At 37.4% G+C, this 15,456-nt stretch overlaps 1 protein-coding gene across 2 annotated transcripts in view; it reads right to left on the reverse strand.

Moving 5' to 3' along the window:
* The window catches only part of dnah7.L (dynein, axonemal, heavy chain 7 L homeolog), a 77,977-nt gene extending 63,703 nt beyond the window's left edge, over window positions 1–14,274 (reverse strand). Inside the window, exons 1-11 of one of the 2 annotated variants that reach the window (XM_041577203.1) lie at window positions 14,102–14,274; window positions 8,226–8,291; window positions 7,472–7,568; window positions 6,842–6,986; window positions 5,608–5,689; window positions 4,871–5,051; window positions 3,752–3,821; window positions 2,639–2,764; window positions 1,839–1,958; window positions 1,399–1,582; window positions 503–682 (exon numbers count right to left, since the gene is read on the reverse strand). In XM_041577203.1, the coding sequence (XP_041433137.1) occupies window positions 503–682; window positions 1,399–1,582; window positions 1,839–1,958; window positions 2,639–2,764; window positions 3,752–3,821; window positions 4,871–5,051; window positions 5,608–5,689; window positions 6,842–6,986; window positions 7,472–7,568; window positions 8,226–8,291; window positions 14,102–14,110 (1,260 nt within the window). In that variant the 5' untranslated portion in view covers window positions 14,111–14,274. Of the gene's footprint in view, window positions 1–502; window positions 683–1,398; window positions 1,583–1,838; window positions 1,959–2,638; window positions 2,765–3,751; window positions 3,822–4,870; window positions 5,052–5,607; window positions 5,690–6,841; window positions 6,987–7,471; window positions 7,569–8,225; window positions 8,292–10,610; window positions 11,030–14,101 lie in introns of those variants that run through there. The other variant, XM_041577204.1, reaches the window with a different exon arrangement.
* Between the last annotated feature and the right edge of the window lie 1,182 nt (window positions 14,275–15,456).

Here is a 15,456-nt window from a genome sequence, read left to right on the forward strand (position 1 = left end):
CAGGTGCCAACTAGGTTGAGGGTGCTATAGCTTGCACTCAGTTCATCGGATAGAAATGCAAGGATGCAACCTATTGGGGGAAACCTGGAATGATTTACACTTCTAGGTAGTGGTGATTCCAGGGGTCCCCCAACATACATGTATGTATGCACTTGTGTACTATTCATCAGCCCCTCACGTTTGCATCCAAACTAGTGCTTTGTACTTCAGTTCATAAGTAAATTCTCTGGTCTCTAAACCACAGGCCAAATGACTGGATCTATGCAATCCAACCATTCAGTTCTGCAGCCATCTTACAAAATATTTTTGTAGGATAAACTTCTGGATCAAATGGAAAGAGGTGTGCCAAGCACAAAATGATTAAGAATGAGAATGCTAACTGCAAATGTGTAAAGTATGCTTTTTTTATTATTCATGTCTTCATTTTGGAGATAAGTGATAAAAGTAATGCAGCTGAAAATATTATTATTTAAAATGATACATTATACTGTGGCATATTTACCCATTCAGAGTACAACTTTGTTTCCACTCTTGGAACAAGACTGACTGCTTTAATCATCATGTCATATACATTCAGTAACGCAGTTTCATAATCACTGAAATCAGGTTTAAACTTGATGGAAGTGTTGTCAAGGATAAGCCGGATAATAAATCCTGGATGCTCATAAGCCAGAACAGAATCCTAAAATATATTGAAAAAAAAGTAAGATTTCTGTAAAAAAAAAAATGAACTAGAAGTTTTAAACAGGCACACCTATTACTCAGCATAAGTAGGAGCCAAATCTAAATGCTACAGATACCATATAATCTGCGTGTGTGTAAAAACACAAAAAAATGGGCAGACTTGGCTCTTAAAACTGCATGAATATAAGGAAATACCCCAGCTACAATAAAATTAAAATATGTTTTAATCCATATTTGTTTTAGTTTTTTTTTACAAATCTTTCCTGTATTTTGCTAGATAATTAAATGGTCCCTAAACAGTATATACAAGAATATAATATTTTATTTTTTATATTATTAGAACTTTCACAAATATCCATGTAAAAAAAAGAGAAACCTTCAAATTACCCCTACATCTCTAGCATGGCCTTTGTCTAAGGGTCTTCTACAAAAGTGTAAATATAATAAATCAAATCCTTTAATCAATTACTTCTATTAGAAATAATCATCTATTTTATCATCTGACATTTAAGACAATGAGACTATTGCTTAGTAACTTGTTACTTGGATCACAGCCATAAAGTTATGATGACTGCTATTTATTGCTGCTTTACTTTTAGGAAATATACTGCTTTATATCCATACAAACAGAAAATTGGGGTTTTAAAGAATTAACTGAAATTATGTACAAGGTTAAAGCCCTGCACTGTAATATACATACACAACAGTTCTTACCGGTGGCTGAACAATTAAATCTGTATAATCCTGGATAGACACCAGTGCAAGGCTTTGTAGTTGTTCATTCATTAATGTAGCAGCACAGTTAAAAAATGATTCCAGCTTCTTGTAATTGCTGCTAGTAGGAATTTGTTTTCGCTTGTTTCCTTGGTAAAATATATTTTGAATTTCTGGACACCATCTTTAAATGAAGATATAAATTCAGTATATTATACAGTTCATAAAAATCTGCTAAATATCATTAGTTAAAATTGTTAGAGATGAAGGAGCAAAATCATTTGTTCTACAGCAATATGGCATCTTTGTCAATTAACCCCTTTAACCAGAGAATTAGTTATTCATTTATGTGAGTTGTTCAGGCTACTGGGTAAACAATATAGATAAGGTAAGAATATGAGTAAAACATAATTAAACATTGGAAGAAGACAGAAACATACTTCTTAAGCAGTTTGTCTTTGGCTGAATCAATATGTCTTGTGATGAGATTCTGGAAAATGGAAAGTTCCATTGACTCCTGGCGACTGTGAAATTCATCAATATCAACCAGACGTAATTGCCTTAAAGAAAGACACAATATATTATACATATAAATTTCCTTGAGTTCTTGTGTAACATAGCAGTTTTCTTGGAAAATAATTTAAGCAGTGGGCAGGGGCTTGTGTGGCCCTTGAATTGGTAGTTTCTTGTACATAGGTGTATAAATCCTACATTTTTATCAAAGCTGACACCTGTGCCAAACTGCCAGAATGTGTTTGACTACTGTGAGCAGCTTTATGCCAATCTTATGCAAATTAAAAATAACATCTTAAATTGCTAGATTACACAAGTAAGACATTGTTTTAAAAAGTAAGAAAAGATTTAAAATACTGGTGACTACAATACAGCAAATCTTACTATAATAATACATGTGTTCTTCTATGAGATATATTGTTATAACATACAGCAGCAATACTGTTACAAATAAAGGCATTTTCTGAAAGATATCAGTCTGTCAGTATAGTGGAACTTCAATTCTGTATTGTAAATTACAGATAAAATTAGGGTTTCTCTATGCCCAGAGGGGGTTAAATATGGAAAAACGCCCAGTTATGTCAGGCCCTACTCCAGTCAGGGATACAATATTGTGGCTATACCACAAAGACAGCATGAACCTATGCTGACATGATGACTACAGTGAATAAATGCTAATGTCTACTCTACATAAAGCATAAAATACATACTGATTTGTTTCACTTACCCAAAAGATGAATGCCATAAGCCTAAAACAGCAGCCATTGTTGGATTTATTGCATTCAAATTCTCTTTCATAGTATTGTAATTTGCAAGAAATGACTTCTTCCATGGTTTTGGCACTATTTCTATTCTGAAAAGACAAGTAGAACGTACTTTCAATTTAAAATAGTTTATCCTAAATCAATTTATTTTTAAATACAGTAGCAAGCGATGACCTATTTTACAAAAAGCTTTGCCTGCTTTACAAGGAGATGGTAGATGATGGACTACTCTATCTAAGTGACAACTTGATTCATTCAAATAAACACATAAAGGGTCATTTACGTAAGCAAACACAGATTACAATGTGCAATTTTGTATTAGGGATGCACTGAATCCACTATTTTGGGATTCGGCCAAAACCTGAATCCTTCATGAAAAATTTTGGGGAAAACCAAACCGAATCAGAACCCTAATTTGTATGTGCAAATTAGGGTAAGGATTTTTTAACTTCTTTGTTTGTGTAACAAAAAGTCACATAATTTTGAATTCCCAAACCGAATTCTGAATTTGATGCATCCCTTTTTTAAATGCAACTGCCACAGGGTCGGACTGGGGGGTCCGGGCCCCCCTCTGGCCCCCCCTGCTGTGCCATGCGTGTTTTTGCTGCGATCACTTGAAGAAGGGAGGTCACGGCAGGAAGAATCGTACAGATCTGAGATCTGGGTACGGATCTAGGCCAACAAGAGCTGGGGGCCAGTTCGACCCTGAACTGCCATATTTGTTATCCATAATGCGCCATTCTTGCTATGATGTCCCTGCTGCTATGGTTTTTTTCTGGGCTTGGAAAGCTTTTCCTTCTAATGAATACATCTGAGCTTTTCTATACAATATATTGATCAAAAGTTAAGATCATACTGCTTTCCCTATTCTGTTCATGTAAAAAATATAATATCATATAATCATATATGATGATCACAAAAAAACAAATGACAACTTGCTCAGAATATAATTATATATAATCATATTACATACAGTATATTGTATCAATGAATCTACATTTGACCAATATATCAGTGAAATGCAAATGCAAACAAAATATACACAAACTTCTTATACAGTTTACACATTTTCTTACTCAGCACGGTGTGGAATATCACTTTTCTTATGCTCTTCTTTTTTCCTTGGATCTTTTAAAACAAAGTCAACTATAAAAGAGGAATAACAGTAGAATGTAATTTAAAAAATACTAAAATAAATACATACATACAATATAGATAGTGAAATTGTTTTATTTTTTTTTTCATACACAGCTTTCTTGTTAAAACTATTATATGGTTGCTAGGGTCTATTAACCAGTAAGTGGCTTAAAAGTTAGAATATAAGACGAATAGAGAGGACCCTAACAGACATGCAGATAATCAATGAGAAATAAGAACAAAGAAAATGTAGCCCCACAGTTGGTCTGTTCTATTCATTGTTGGGTCATACATTTTGAAGTACGGGCTAGAGAGATACAAATAACCCAAAGGTAACCAATAAATAAATAATGAAAGAAAAATCTTTTTGTACTGGTGAAATAAAGCCATTATTAGGTAAATAGTATACATTCATACGTTTTGCTCATGCTCAAAGCTGAATCTTTTAGGAGGACATAGTACTCTGCTATATTTCTGCAACCCAATGGCTATGTTTCTGCAACCCAATAAAGTGACCATCAAATTACAAAAGAAAGGACATTACTCTGCTCTAAATATAAAATATGGCATTAATAGATGTATCGTACATAAATTCTGGTTGGATGGTTACAGTCCCCTACTGTATGTAAAAAGGGAATTGTTCTGAATTATTATTTTAATTTTTTTCACCTTTTCCTGACAGTGTCTAGTCAGTCCCACTGAAACGTAAACTAACATATTATTTAAATTTGTCTGTCTTTGAATAACAAACATTATGGAGGGCCAATGAAAATGAAAAAGCTTGTTTAGAAATAGTGATTGTGAAGCATTTTTGGTTTATGGAAATTCCAAAATTGCAAAAGTCATCTCTGCTCCAACAAAGACAGGTGTGTTAATCTGCTGGCTTCTGTTACATTACAAAGACAATTACATTTAAAAATATCTTTAAACAACTAACAAATTATATTGAGTACTGGAATGTTTCAAATAATTTCATTTTCTCTCATACTGCAAATTTAATTTTTGGGCCAGCATCCCCTTTTTACTGTAAACCTATATATGAAAATGAGAAATATTACCAATGGCTTTCTTTACACTCAGAAGATAGTCTTCTCTTATTTCATCAGACAAGATTTCTATGCTCTCTCTGTAAGTGTTTAGATGGTCAGGAACCAATTTCAAAACATTTTCCAGCCATGACTCTTCCATTGGTGCAACATGCTCTGTATCAATTCCATGGTGGATGTAGTAATTGTACCGCTATAAAGTATAAAGAATGAAAAGACACACTGAATGAAAATTAAAATCCACACACATTGTGCTTAGTAACCCTTTCTCCTTTTAGTTTGTAAGCTTTAACGAGTGTTCTCTTTAAGCCCTTCATTTGCATGTGATCTCCCTGTTTGATGAATATGCATTTTTCTATACAGCACTGTGTAATATGTTAGTGCAATTGAAATTTCATTACTCTCTATTTTATGACATTTTTAGAGGTGTATTTATTAAATGGCCTTAATTCACTTAATAAGGATAATAGGAGAGAATAGAAAAAAAGAAGCAAGAAAAAAGTGAAGAATGGGACATTTGTGGTAGATGGGAGGATTTCATAGGCAGGAGGAAAGATGGAATAAGAGATGGTAATGACAGATGGAAAAAGGCAGACACATTTTAAGGCACACATTGTTACTGTCATAGGGGTGGTAGGTACAACAAGAACTCAAGAACTCTAGTATTGACTTCATACAGATGGCCTATTTAGAAAATATTATATAATATAAAAATAATAATTAATTCTAATAGTGCATATTCAATTTACCAAGATATCCTTTTCCGATGCAGGTGAAGTGTGAGTTTCATCAAGGGGAAACGGCTGTTCAGCAGCAGCAGTCTCATTTTGCCTTAAAAAAAACATAGTACAGTTACACCAACCATTTTATGAAAAGTCAATACAATAATGTTCATTACTTCATGTACCATTACATTAAAAAATTGTATGAAAGTAACTAACAATACTTGTATGCAGACTTCAAGTCAATCCTGATCAAAGATTGATACAGGGGGATTAAATACAGGTATAGAATCCATTATCTGGAATGCTTAGGGCTTGGTGTTTTCCAGATAAGAGACGTCTGTCTGTTTATTCAGCAGCTCTCCAATTTGCCAATTCAGAAACCAGGTTGCTAGGGTCCAAATGATCCTAGCAACCATGCATTGATTTGAATAAGAGACAGGAATATGAATAGGAGATGGCCTGAACAGAGACATTAGTAATAAAAAGTAGCAAGTAACAATACATTTGTAGCCTTACAGAGATGGAGTCAGTGACCCCTATTTGAAAGCTGGAAAGAGTCATAAAAAGAAAGCAAATACTTAAAAAAAAAAAAATGAAGGTCAATTGAAAAGTTGCTTAGAATAGCCATCCTACAAAAAGTTAATTTAAAGGTAAACCAACATTAAATAACCCAATTGGATTAATTTGCCACCAACACAGATTCATGCAGCTTAGTTAGGATCAAATACAAGGCATTGTTTTATTATTATAGACAAAAGGGAATAATTATTATTAAAATGTGGGAGATTGCTTTCTTGTAATTTGGAGCTTTCTAAGTAACAGGTTTACATATAAGGGATCTCATACCTGTAATTTCCCTGGCAAAGCTATTATATTTGTACTGTATTTATGAACACTTTACCCATTCATTTTTGTTATGTAGGTAAATGTGATGACAATGGTGTTAAATAATTGTGTATCCTAACTAGGGAAGTTCTCCAAGGTCACATGGAGATAACGATGGGTTTCACAAAAAATATGTTAGTTAGATAGGTGTGGTATGGACTATTTAGGTAAAGAGAGACATAAGGTTTCTACATTTGGATTTAATTAGTAATGTATTACTTTCTGTTTATTTAGTGTGTACTTTGACATTCTAGTCATTAGATGACTGATGACTTTTAAGGAAACAGGCATTACAGCAATGAACACTGTATTGTTTTATAATTATGAAAAAAAAGGTTAAGTCAGTATTTGATTTGACTGCTGAAAAACTCACAAAACTATATCAACTAGTGCACTTCTAAATTTTTCTTGGTCTTTCTTTCGTTGCAAGTAACTGATTGGTCCCTTTGAAGATCCAGATGATGGTACACCAGAATCCAGAGTTTTCTTTCTTGATTGTTTTGGATTTAAACACCGTTCTATAATGTTTAAACAAAGGCAGTTATTAAGATATAGTATGCAATTTACATTTAACTTTATTTATACAATGTTACTAGGATATGCAATGTTGTACAATTTGACTGCGTAGAAAAGTACACACAAGGAAGTCAAGCATAGTAAAAACAAAAAATAATTATAAATATACAGAGATTTAGCACCATGTGGTAAGAGACAGCAGGAAGGAGGTCCCTGCCCTGTAGAGCTTGCAGTCTTAGCTAACATAGATTGATATGTTTAATTAGCATATTGAAGGGAAAGTGAAATGGGTCTGTATGTGACATACATGCATATGCAAGCGGTTATTACAAATGAATGAACATTTGTAATGAATATATATATTGATAATATGCTCAAAATTAAAATTTCTTTCATTTGGCAAATGTTTTTTGGGGGAGGTGGTTTCAGGCTCTTTAAAAAATCACTCTTTACACAGAACACTATGAACTATACGTCAATTACTCACTGGGCATCAGGTCAAAAGTGTCAATGTCTTTAAGGGCTTTCTCTTCTCTTAAAAGAAATTGAGGTGCAGTCTTTATCCATTGTGGCTTAGTCCTTACCTGGAAATAATATGTATATTAATTAAAATAATTTGGTGTAGGTGCCAAGTGAATTCACTTTCTAGTTGTCACTTACCCTGGCATTTAAAACATCTAGTAAAAGAGTGTAAGAAACTTTAACAACTACAAAAAAATAGTCTAAGGAGAATAGAGAATAATCTTGATTCTCTTATTTATTGACAATTTTTATGAAAACAGGCAACTGGGAGATGTTTCTAAAGGCCATGGTCTAAATATCAGGGAGATATGCACTTTGTTCTTAGAGACCCCAGGAAATAGAACTTATGTTCAAAATGTTTTTTGCCTATAAAATAAACATTTCTGGTATTTCTTGTATTTTTAGTGCAACTGTGGAAGAAAATAATCTTTCCTGTGTGCCTGCATTTTTACCCTGATAATTATCACATAATACACAATTAATTTACATGAATCACAGTTAAAAGGTGTTTGTTTCTTATATTTTACAAACACCCATAAACTCTAAATTCGACCATTGATAAGTCTGCCCCTAATGTTATTCATGACTTTTGTTTCACAAATATATATATATATATATATATATATATATATATATATATATATATATATATATATATATATATATTTATATAAGTAAAGAAAGGCCCGTAAAAATAATTAAAATAAACAGTATATTACCTCAGGCAGCTGTGGCAAAAACTGCAGCGAATTCTCTCGCAGTTTTTTGTTGCTATATTTTTGTGTCTGTAAAACAAATAGTATTAGTAACTACTGCTCATATACTATTCAAAGTACTTTCAAACAGCTTGAGTATGATACAATAAACGCACATGCAAAATGTAAATGGGCAGGTTTATATATAACCAATACTGAATTATCGGCTAATAATGATCAATAGTTGTTATTACTGCAAAGAGCAATCAGGTTCACTGGAAGGCTCTGAGAATTTAATTTGAATGAATCAGTAAGATAATTTAATTGATTTATTTATAATGACTACAAAGATTGGGTAGAAATAACTACAGCTTGGAATGTGTCCCTTTAATGGAAAATGAGTGGGTTACCACAGACCCTCTTGCTTAGCTGGATGTGGTTGATATGTACCTGACCGGTTTCTTTGTTTTTAAACTTGATTGCCATTTTAGTTTATATTGTTTTAACTGAATGAACAAGCAGCAACATAACATACTTAGCAACTGAGTCAAATACACATAGTACTGAGCCTATTATTAGAAAATAACCTAAGGGCTATTCCACACGGGGAGATAGCGACGCGTTTGCGGTCGCGGCGACAAAGCGCCGCGACAGTCGCCGCGACCGGCGCAGGCGACAGTTTTGTATGGGCGTCTATGTAAAAACGCCTGTGCTAACCACACGAGGCGATGCGCTTTTCAACAGTCGCCTGAAAATGCCTCGCCAGGCTTTTTCAGGCGACTGTTGAAAAGCGCATCGCCTCGTGTGGTTAGCACAGGCGTTTTTACATAGGCGCCCATACAAAACTGTCGCCTGCGCCGGTCGCGGCGACTGTCGCGGCGCTCTGTCGCCGCGACCGCAAACGCGTCGCTATCTCCCCGTGTGGACTAGCCCTTAGAACTGTCAACTAAGTAACTAGTGCCATATTCTGTCCCACTCCCATGACTACAAACAGACATTGTTAAAGGAGACATATTGGGTTAAATGAACCTCCCCCTCTCATTTTTTGGGCAATAATATATACTATATGGAGCTGGTTTTACTTTTGGCTGTAAATTAACATTGTCTTCAAAAATAGCCCCTTTATGGAGATCCTCATATATGTTCTCTGGTCCTTGTCCTGTATTAAATGGGGGGGGGGGTGTCCTAATGGTCCCTGCCAGAAGCACAGTAGTAGGAGGACAGCCAATCACAACCCTGCAGTCACACAAGCAAAGATCGGCTTCAGTTCCCTATCAGGTCAGCCAGCTGCTGATTGTTTCCTATCCTACAGTGCAGTGTGCTGAGTGCCACCAGCTCCCCTGCACAGCCTGGGAATTCAGCAGACAGGAACTGGAACTGATGGACGGGACTAGTACGGTTTTTGCAGAAATTTTCAATAAAATAACCAGAAACACAATTTTTTAATGCACATTCCTTCTATATCTAAAAGAGTATAATGCACTGGTACATTCTTGTTTTTTTACATAATATGTCTCTTTTACATAATATGTCTTTTTAAAGTAGGCCAAACCCTGAATCCTTTGCAAAAGATTCGGCCGAATACAGAATAGTCTCCGCATCCTAATTTGCATATACAAATTAGGGGTGGGAAAGGGAAAACATGTTTTACTTCCTTGTTTTGTGACAAAAAGTCACGCGATTTCCCTCCCGCCCTAATTTGCATATACAAATTAGGATTCGGATTCAGTTCGGCCGGGCAGAAGAAATCCTGGATTCGGTGCATCAATACTTTTAAGGTGTAGAAAATTAAGTAAATGTCTTAATTACTTAGGGGCAGCACAATAAATATATTTTCAGAGATGTCTCCTAACCATGTAATTCAGGTAACAATAATGCAGTCGTTTATTTACCCTATATTACTTCTTCAATATATTATAAATAATGTGAAAATGGATTACATGAGACGATGAATATAAAATATCACCCTAATGGCATGGTATCTCTCCAGTGTCGGACTGGCCCGGCGGGACACCGGGAAAAAACCCGGTGGGCCCCGACCCTCGTGGGCCCCCGCCGGGCCAGACCCCTTTACCAATATAAAAATTTTGGGAAAAAAAAAGTTTTCGGCGATGCGTATCGGCCCTCGCGCATGCGCACCGAGAAGCGCCGCTCGCACATGCGCATGGCGGCGTTCGAGCGGCGCGTACGCATAGTTGTGCCGAGTTCTGCGCGTCGCTGTAGGGGGGCGGGGGGCCCTGGACCAGCAGTCCCGGTGGGCCCCGGGCCCCCCAGTCCGACCCTGTATCTCTCTGGTATATGCTTTCATTTTTACATGCCTTTAGTTCCCCTGTTTTACTTTCTTAATATGAAAATTGGCTTGGATTAATAAACTAAAAAAAATCTCACAAGCAGTCCCAGACACTTTACCTTATCCATGGCTGGCTGAAATAGTTTCCTGCAGCTGTTTCCTTAGAACCCACAAAAAAGCAATGTAATGTAGAGAGGTAGTGCTGGATCCCCACACTAACCAGCCTCCAGGAGCAGTCCCCTACATTGGAGCAGGTGGTATGCTTGTGTATGTCTGCTGTAGGCCGTTGCCTGGTAACCACCTGCACAGTGATATCAGGGCTGCAGGAAGTTGCACAGCAATCAGAAAAGCCTGGCAGAGAATGCTACAAGGTGGCACAAGTCACCCAGCGACAGATCTCCTCTACTGCGGGAGACTATTCTCCCCGAAATGCCTTCCCGCCGGCAAGTATACAAATCGCCAAATGGATTTCCGAAGTCTCCCAAAGTTGCTTATTCGATACTCACAAAGCATAGTCAGGCAACTCTGGAAATCCGAAGCAATCACGTCTGCGATTTGTATTCCATTAGGGCCAGGCCCACAGGGTTTTTTCACAGTGTTCCGCCAGTCCAACCCTGCCTATTCATCTATTCTTGTCTCTTAGAAACCCTGCGATAAGAGTTGCTAGAGACACATTCGTAGTGGTGGATTCTGGGGATTGTAGTTTTGCATCTGCTGTAGTGCAGTTATTTAAAGGAGAAGGAAAAGCTTACTGTCCCCTTCAATAGTCCTCATACTGTACTCCGTGATCGCTATGTTTTTTTTCCCTCAAAAAAGTTTTTTTTAAAAATAAAAATATTAATGTCATCTCGCAGGCCGAAATAATGTAACACTGCTGCCATCTAACTAAAGGCCATGCTCCTGCCTTCAGCCAGTAATTGTTTATGCGCATGCACTGAACATTCCCTACCCCAGACACACGTCATAGTTTAACTAACATTATACTGAAAGACAGCAAGTACACACTCACTACGATCCTGCCCACAGCCACTCTGTGCACTCTGCTCACTATAATAGTGCTGCTCACATCTCAGTAACTGAGGGTTGCCAGATTTAAATTTCAAAACTAGCCAAAGACTATCAAAAAAACTAGCCAAAAAGTAGTCAAAAGCCATTTTAAAAGTAGCCCAAAAATAGCCCAATTTGTACACTGAATAATCAATATGACAACAGCATATAGAAGCAGCTAACTATAATTCTAATTGTATGGCACATGTGATTATCACATACCAGATGCAGCAGGCTGCAGGCTGTAGTACAGAAAGGTTGGGACAGATAGGCTAGAACTGCAGCAAATATAAATTTCTATGCCTTTCTACTGCAAATGCATTCTGGGTGTTGCAGTTTCACATTAACCTTGGCTGTAGGCATTTGCTAAATAAAAACAATATTACCTAACATATACTGGGTTGACACACTAGGGGGAAAACTTTAGCTAGTTTTCAAAGTACAAACCGGCCAAGGCTCCAAAAACTATCCCAAATCTGTGCCTTGGCTAGTTTGTACCTGGGCTTGAATTAAGTAGCCAAATTTGGAAGAAAAACCTCCAACCTGGCAACCCTGCTGAGAGGAAGGACTTGAGTTTCGTTCTAGCAACGAGACACTTCAATTTAGCTGGGGACGGCCTCACAGGGGTCAGGATGACTCGCATGCAAATGAAGATAGGAGCACTTCAAGCAAGAAGGAAAGGGATATTCAAATTACAAACATGGGAAGAAGTAAAGAAAATGCTGTAAGAAAACTTCAGTGCCCAAGGCAGCGGGGTGGGAACAGTAAAGGATTTTAACTACTTCACACAACTCTGAGACTGGGATTATGCAGGGTGTGCGTTTACAGCTGACTGAAGCCAGGGACATGGGATTCACTCTGCACAGTAGGTGCTTAAACAGAATGCCTTTGTTTTCAGCCAGGTTGATTATTAAACTTATGTTGTCCTTTAAGTTGCTCAGCAACAACGGAGGTGGCAATAGGACTTTTAACAACTTTAAGTATAGAAATATGTGCAAGTTAATTCGAGTTTTTTTGGGTTCTAAGGAAACAGCTGTAAGAAAAAAAATAAAGTAATAAAGTAAAATGCCTTAATTACTTGGGGGCAGCACAATATACATATTTTCAGAGATGTCACCTAACCATGTAATTCAGGTAACAATAATCTGGTCCCCTATACTACTTCCTTAATATATTATAAATAATGTGAAAATGATAGGGTAGGACTCCACAGGCGTTACGTCGGATGCAACGGAATTAAGGTAAGTAAAGGTGGCCATACACGGATAGATCCGCTCGTTTGGCGATGTCGCCAAACAAGCGGATCTCCCTCCGATATGCCCACCTTGAGGTGGGCAATATCGGGCTGATCCGATCGTGGGCCCTAGGGCACAACGATCGGATCCTAGCGTTCGCCAAACGGGCTGTCGGATCACGGGACCGCATCAACGAACAGATGCGGCCGCGATCCGACTGGATTTTTAACCCCATCCGATCGAGATCTGGCCGACTTTCGGTCAGATCTCGATCGGGGAAGCCCGTCGGGGGCCCCCATACACGGGCCAATAAGCTGCCGACTCGGTCTGTCGGCAGCTTTTATCGGCCCGTGTATGGCCACCTTAATTCTATTGTCGGATCATATCGCATCGTTGATGCAACGCGACTGTCGGATGCAGACACATCGGGTCGCGGCAGAATCGTCCGTGAAGTCCTACCCTAATAAACTAAAAAATGATCTTGCAAGCAGTCCCAGACACTTTATCTCATCCATGGCAAAACGGTTTCCTGCAGCTGTTTCCTTCGAACCCACAAAAAAGCAACTTAATTTACAGATATTTCTGTGGTTAATGGTTCATGCAACTCGTAATCTGGAAGCGTTTGATTCTTCAAAGAGGTCCCGGAGTGCGCTGCTATAATTATTAAAGTGGTTAATAGTCCTGTTGCCACACCCACTGTTGCTGAGCAACTTTTTAAATAACTACAGCAGCTGCAAAACTACAATCCCCAGAATCCATCACAGCAAATATGTCTCTAGCAACACGCAGCAACAATGTAAGCCACATGAATAGGCACCTGACAATCAGGTCTAGGGGAAGAGATCTGAATCATAGAGGAGACAAATATAATGGCAAGTTGGGTGCTAAGTAAAATTTGGATACAGAAGACAAAAGATTTTAAAATGACACCAGCTGTAACACTATATTGTGGAGCAGGACTGCGTCATCAAATTGCGCTTCATAAAAGTCCCGGGCACGCAAATGTAATCTGCAGTTATAAAACTTCGAGCCAATAAACGTGTTGAACTCATAAAACAATACTGCTGTCTGCTTTCCAATGTTTACGAGTTAAACTGACAGTCAAATAAGTTATCGGCAAGATATCGGCATCACCTCAGTTACAAAGAGACTAAATATTAAAGTTATTCATTATAACAAGTAATTTACATAAGTTGTCCAGATGGAACAAATCTGGAAGTATCGGTAAAAAGTAAATATTTGTATGAATAAAATGTGCTCTTGTAACATAAGGCAAATATATCAAATTATATCATTAAACAATTGTGGGGGGAAAAAAAAAAAGTTACCTGATCCATGACTAGTTCCCATCAGATTTATATTGGAATTTATAGTGCACTCATGAACCTAATTCTGCCACTTCTGAGTTTCTTGGACGAAGTAGGGAGTTGTTTACATCACATTGCTAGGCAACTTTTACAATGGCTTTTTTTAATGCCCTCCCCTTGCAAACAAGTCAGTGAGGGAACAATGAACGCTTCTGAAAGAAAGACACCTTCTTTGGAGTCCTGCTCCTGCTTTTAAGGGGCTGTTCGCATTTAAGTGAACTTTTAGGCAGTTATAGAATGGTCTGTTCTAAGTAACCTTTCAATTGGTCTTCATTGTTTATTTTTTTTAATAGTTTATTTTTTTTAAACTTTTCTAGCTTTTAAATGGGGGTCACTGACCCCATCTAAAACAAATGTTCTGTAAGACCACACACGTATTGTTATTGCTACTTTTTATTATTCATGTTTCTATCTACACCCTCTCCTATTCATATTCCAGTCTCCTATTGAAATTAATGCCTGATTGCCCCTGGCAACCAGATTGCTGAAATTGGAAACCGAAGAGCTGCTGAATAAAAAGCTAAATAACTCAAAAACCACAAATAATAAAAAATGAAAACCAATTACAAATTGTCTCAGAATATCACTCTCTACATCATACTAAAAGTTAATTTAAACACCCCCTTTATAGATGTAGTACTTAATATATATAGAGTAAAATACAGGCTATAGCAGTGGATTCTGCTGAATGACTAAAATCCCAATCTTACATAAATAAGTTGATACTCCAGATCAGCAGAAGGCATGATCAGGGTCGGACTGGGGACTAATGTCCAGGGCCCCCTCCGACCCCCTACTATGATGCGCAAAGTACGCAGGCATCGGTGCGCCTGAATGAATAGGTGCCGTGCGCATGCCGCCTAGAAAAAACTTTTGTTTTTTTTCAATTCCGATCCACAGAGGAGAGTGGCCCAGCGGGGGCCCATTAAGGGTCGGGCCCACCAGGTTTTTTTCTGGTGTCCCGCCAGGCGAGTCCGACACTGGGCATGATGCAAAATGAGTTGACATAGACCTTCATTTGATTCAAGTTATAAAGGACTTGATTGATGAACAAATGAATTCTACTTCCGGAGTCTCCCTTGGATTAGCCTGTACTCAGGTTTAGCCAATGCTATCCACCAATTTCAAACTGATGATGCAAACTTTGTCTAATGGTCATATGCTCATAGCTTTTATTACTTTTGGTCATAATTTATCTCAATTTGCAATACAAAAATGCTAATATGTGGGTAAATGAATGTGATTGCACTGTATGTACCACATCATCTCTAATTCCTGTAATGGGTACAAAGTCAGAGCTTCTGAAACTGGTCTCC

This window comes from Xenopus laevis, chromosome 9_10L, assembly GCF_017654675.1.
Source record: "Xenopus laevis strain J_2021 chromosome 9_10L, Xenopus_laevis_v10.1, whole genome shotgun sequence".
NCBI lineage: Eukaryota > Metazoa > Chordata > Amphibia > Anura > Pipidae > Xenopus > Xenopus laevis.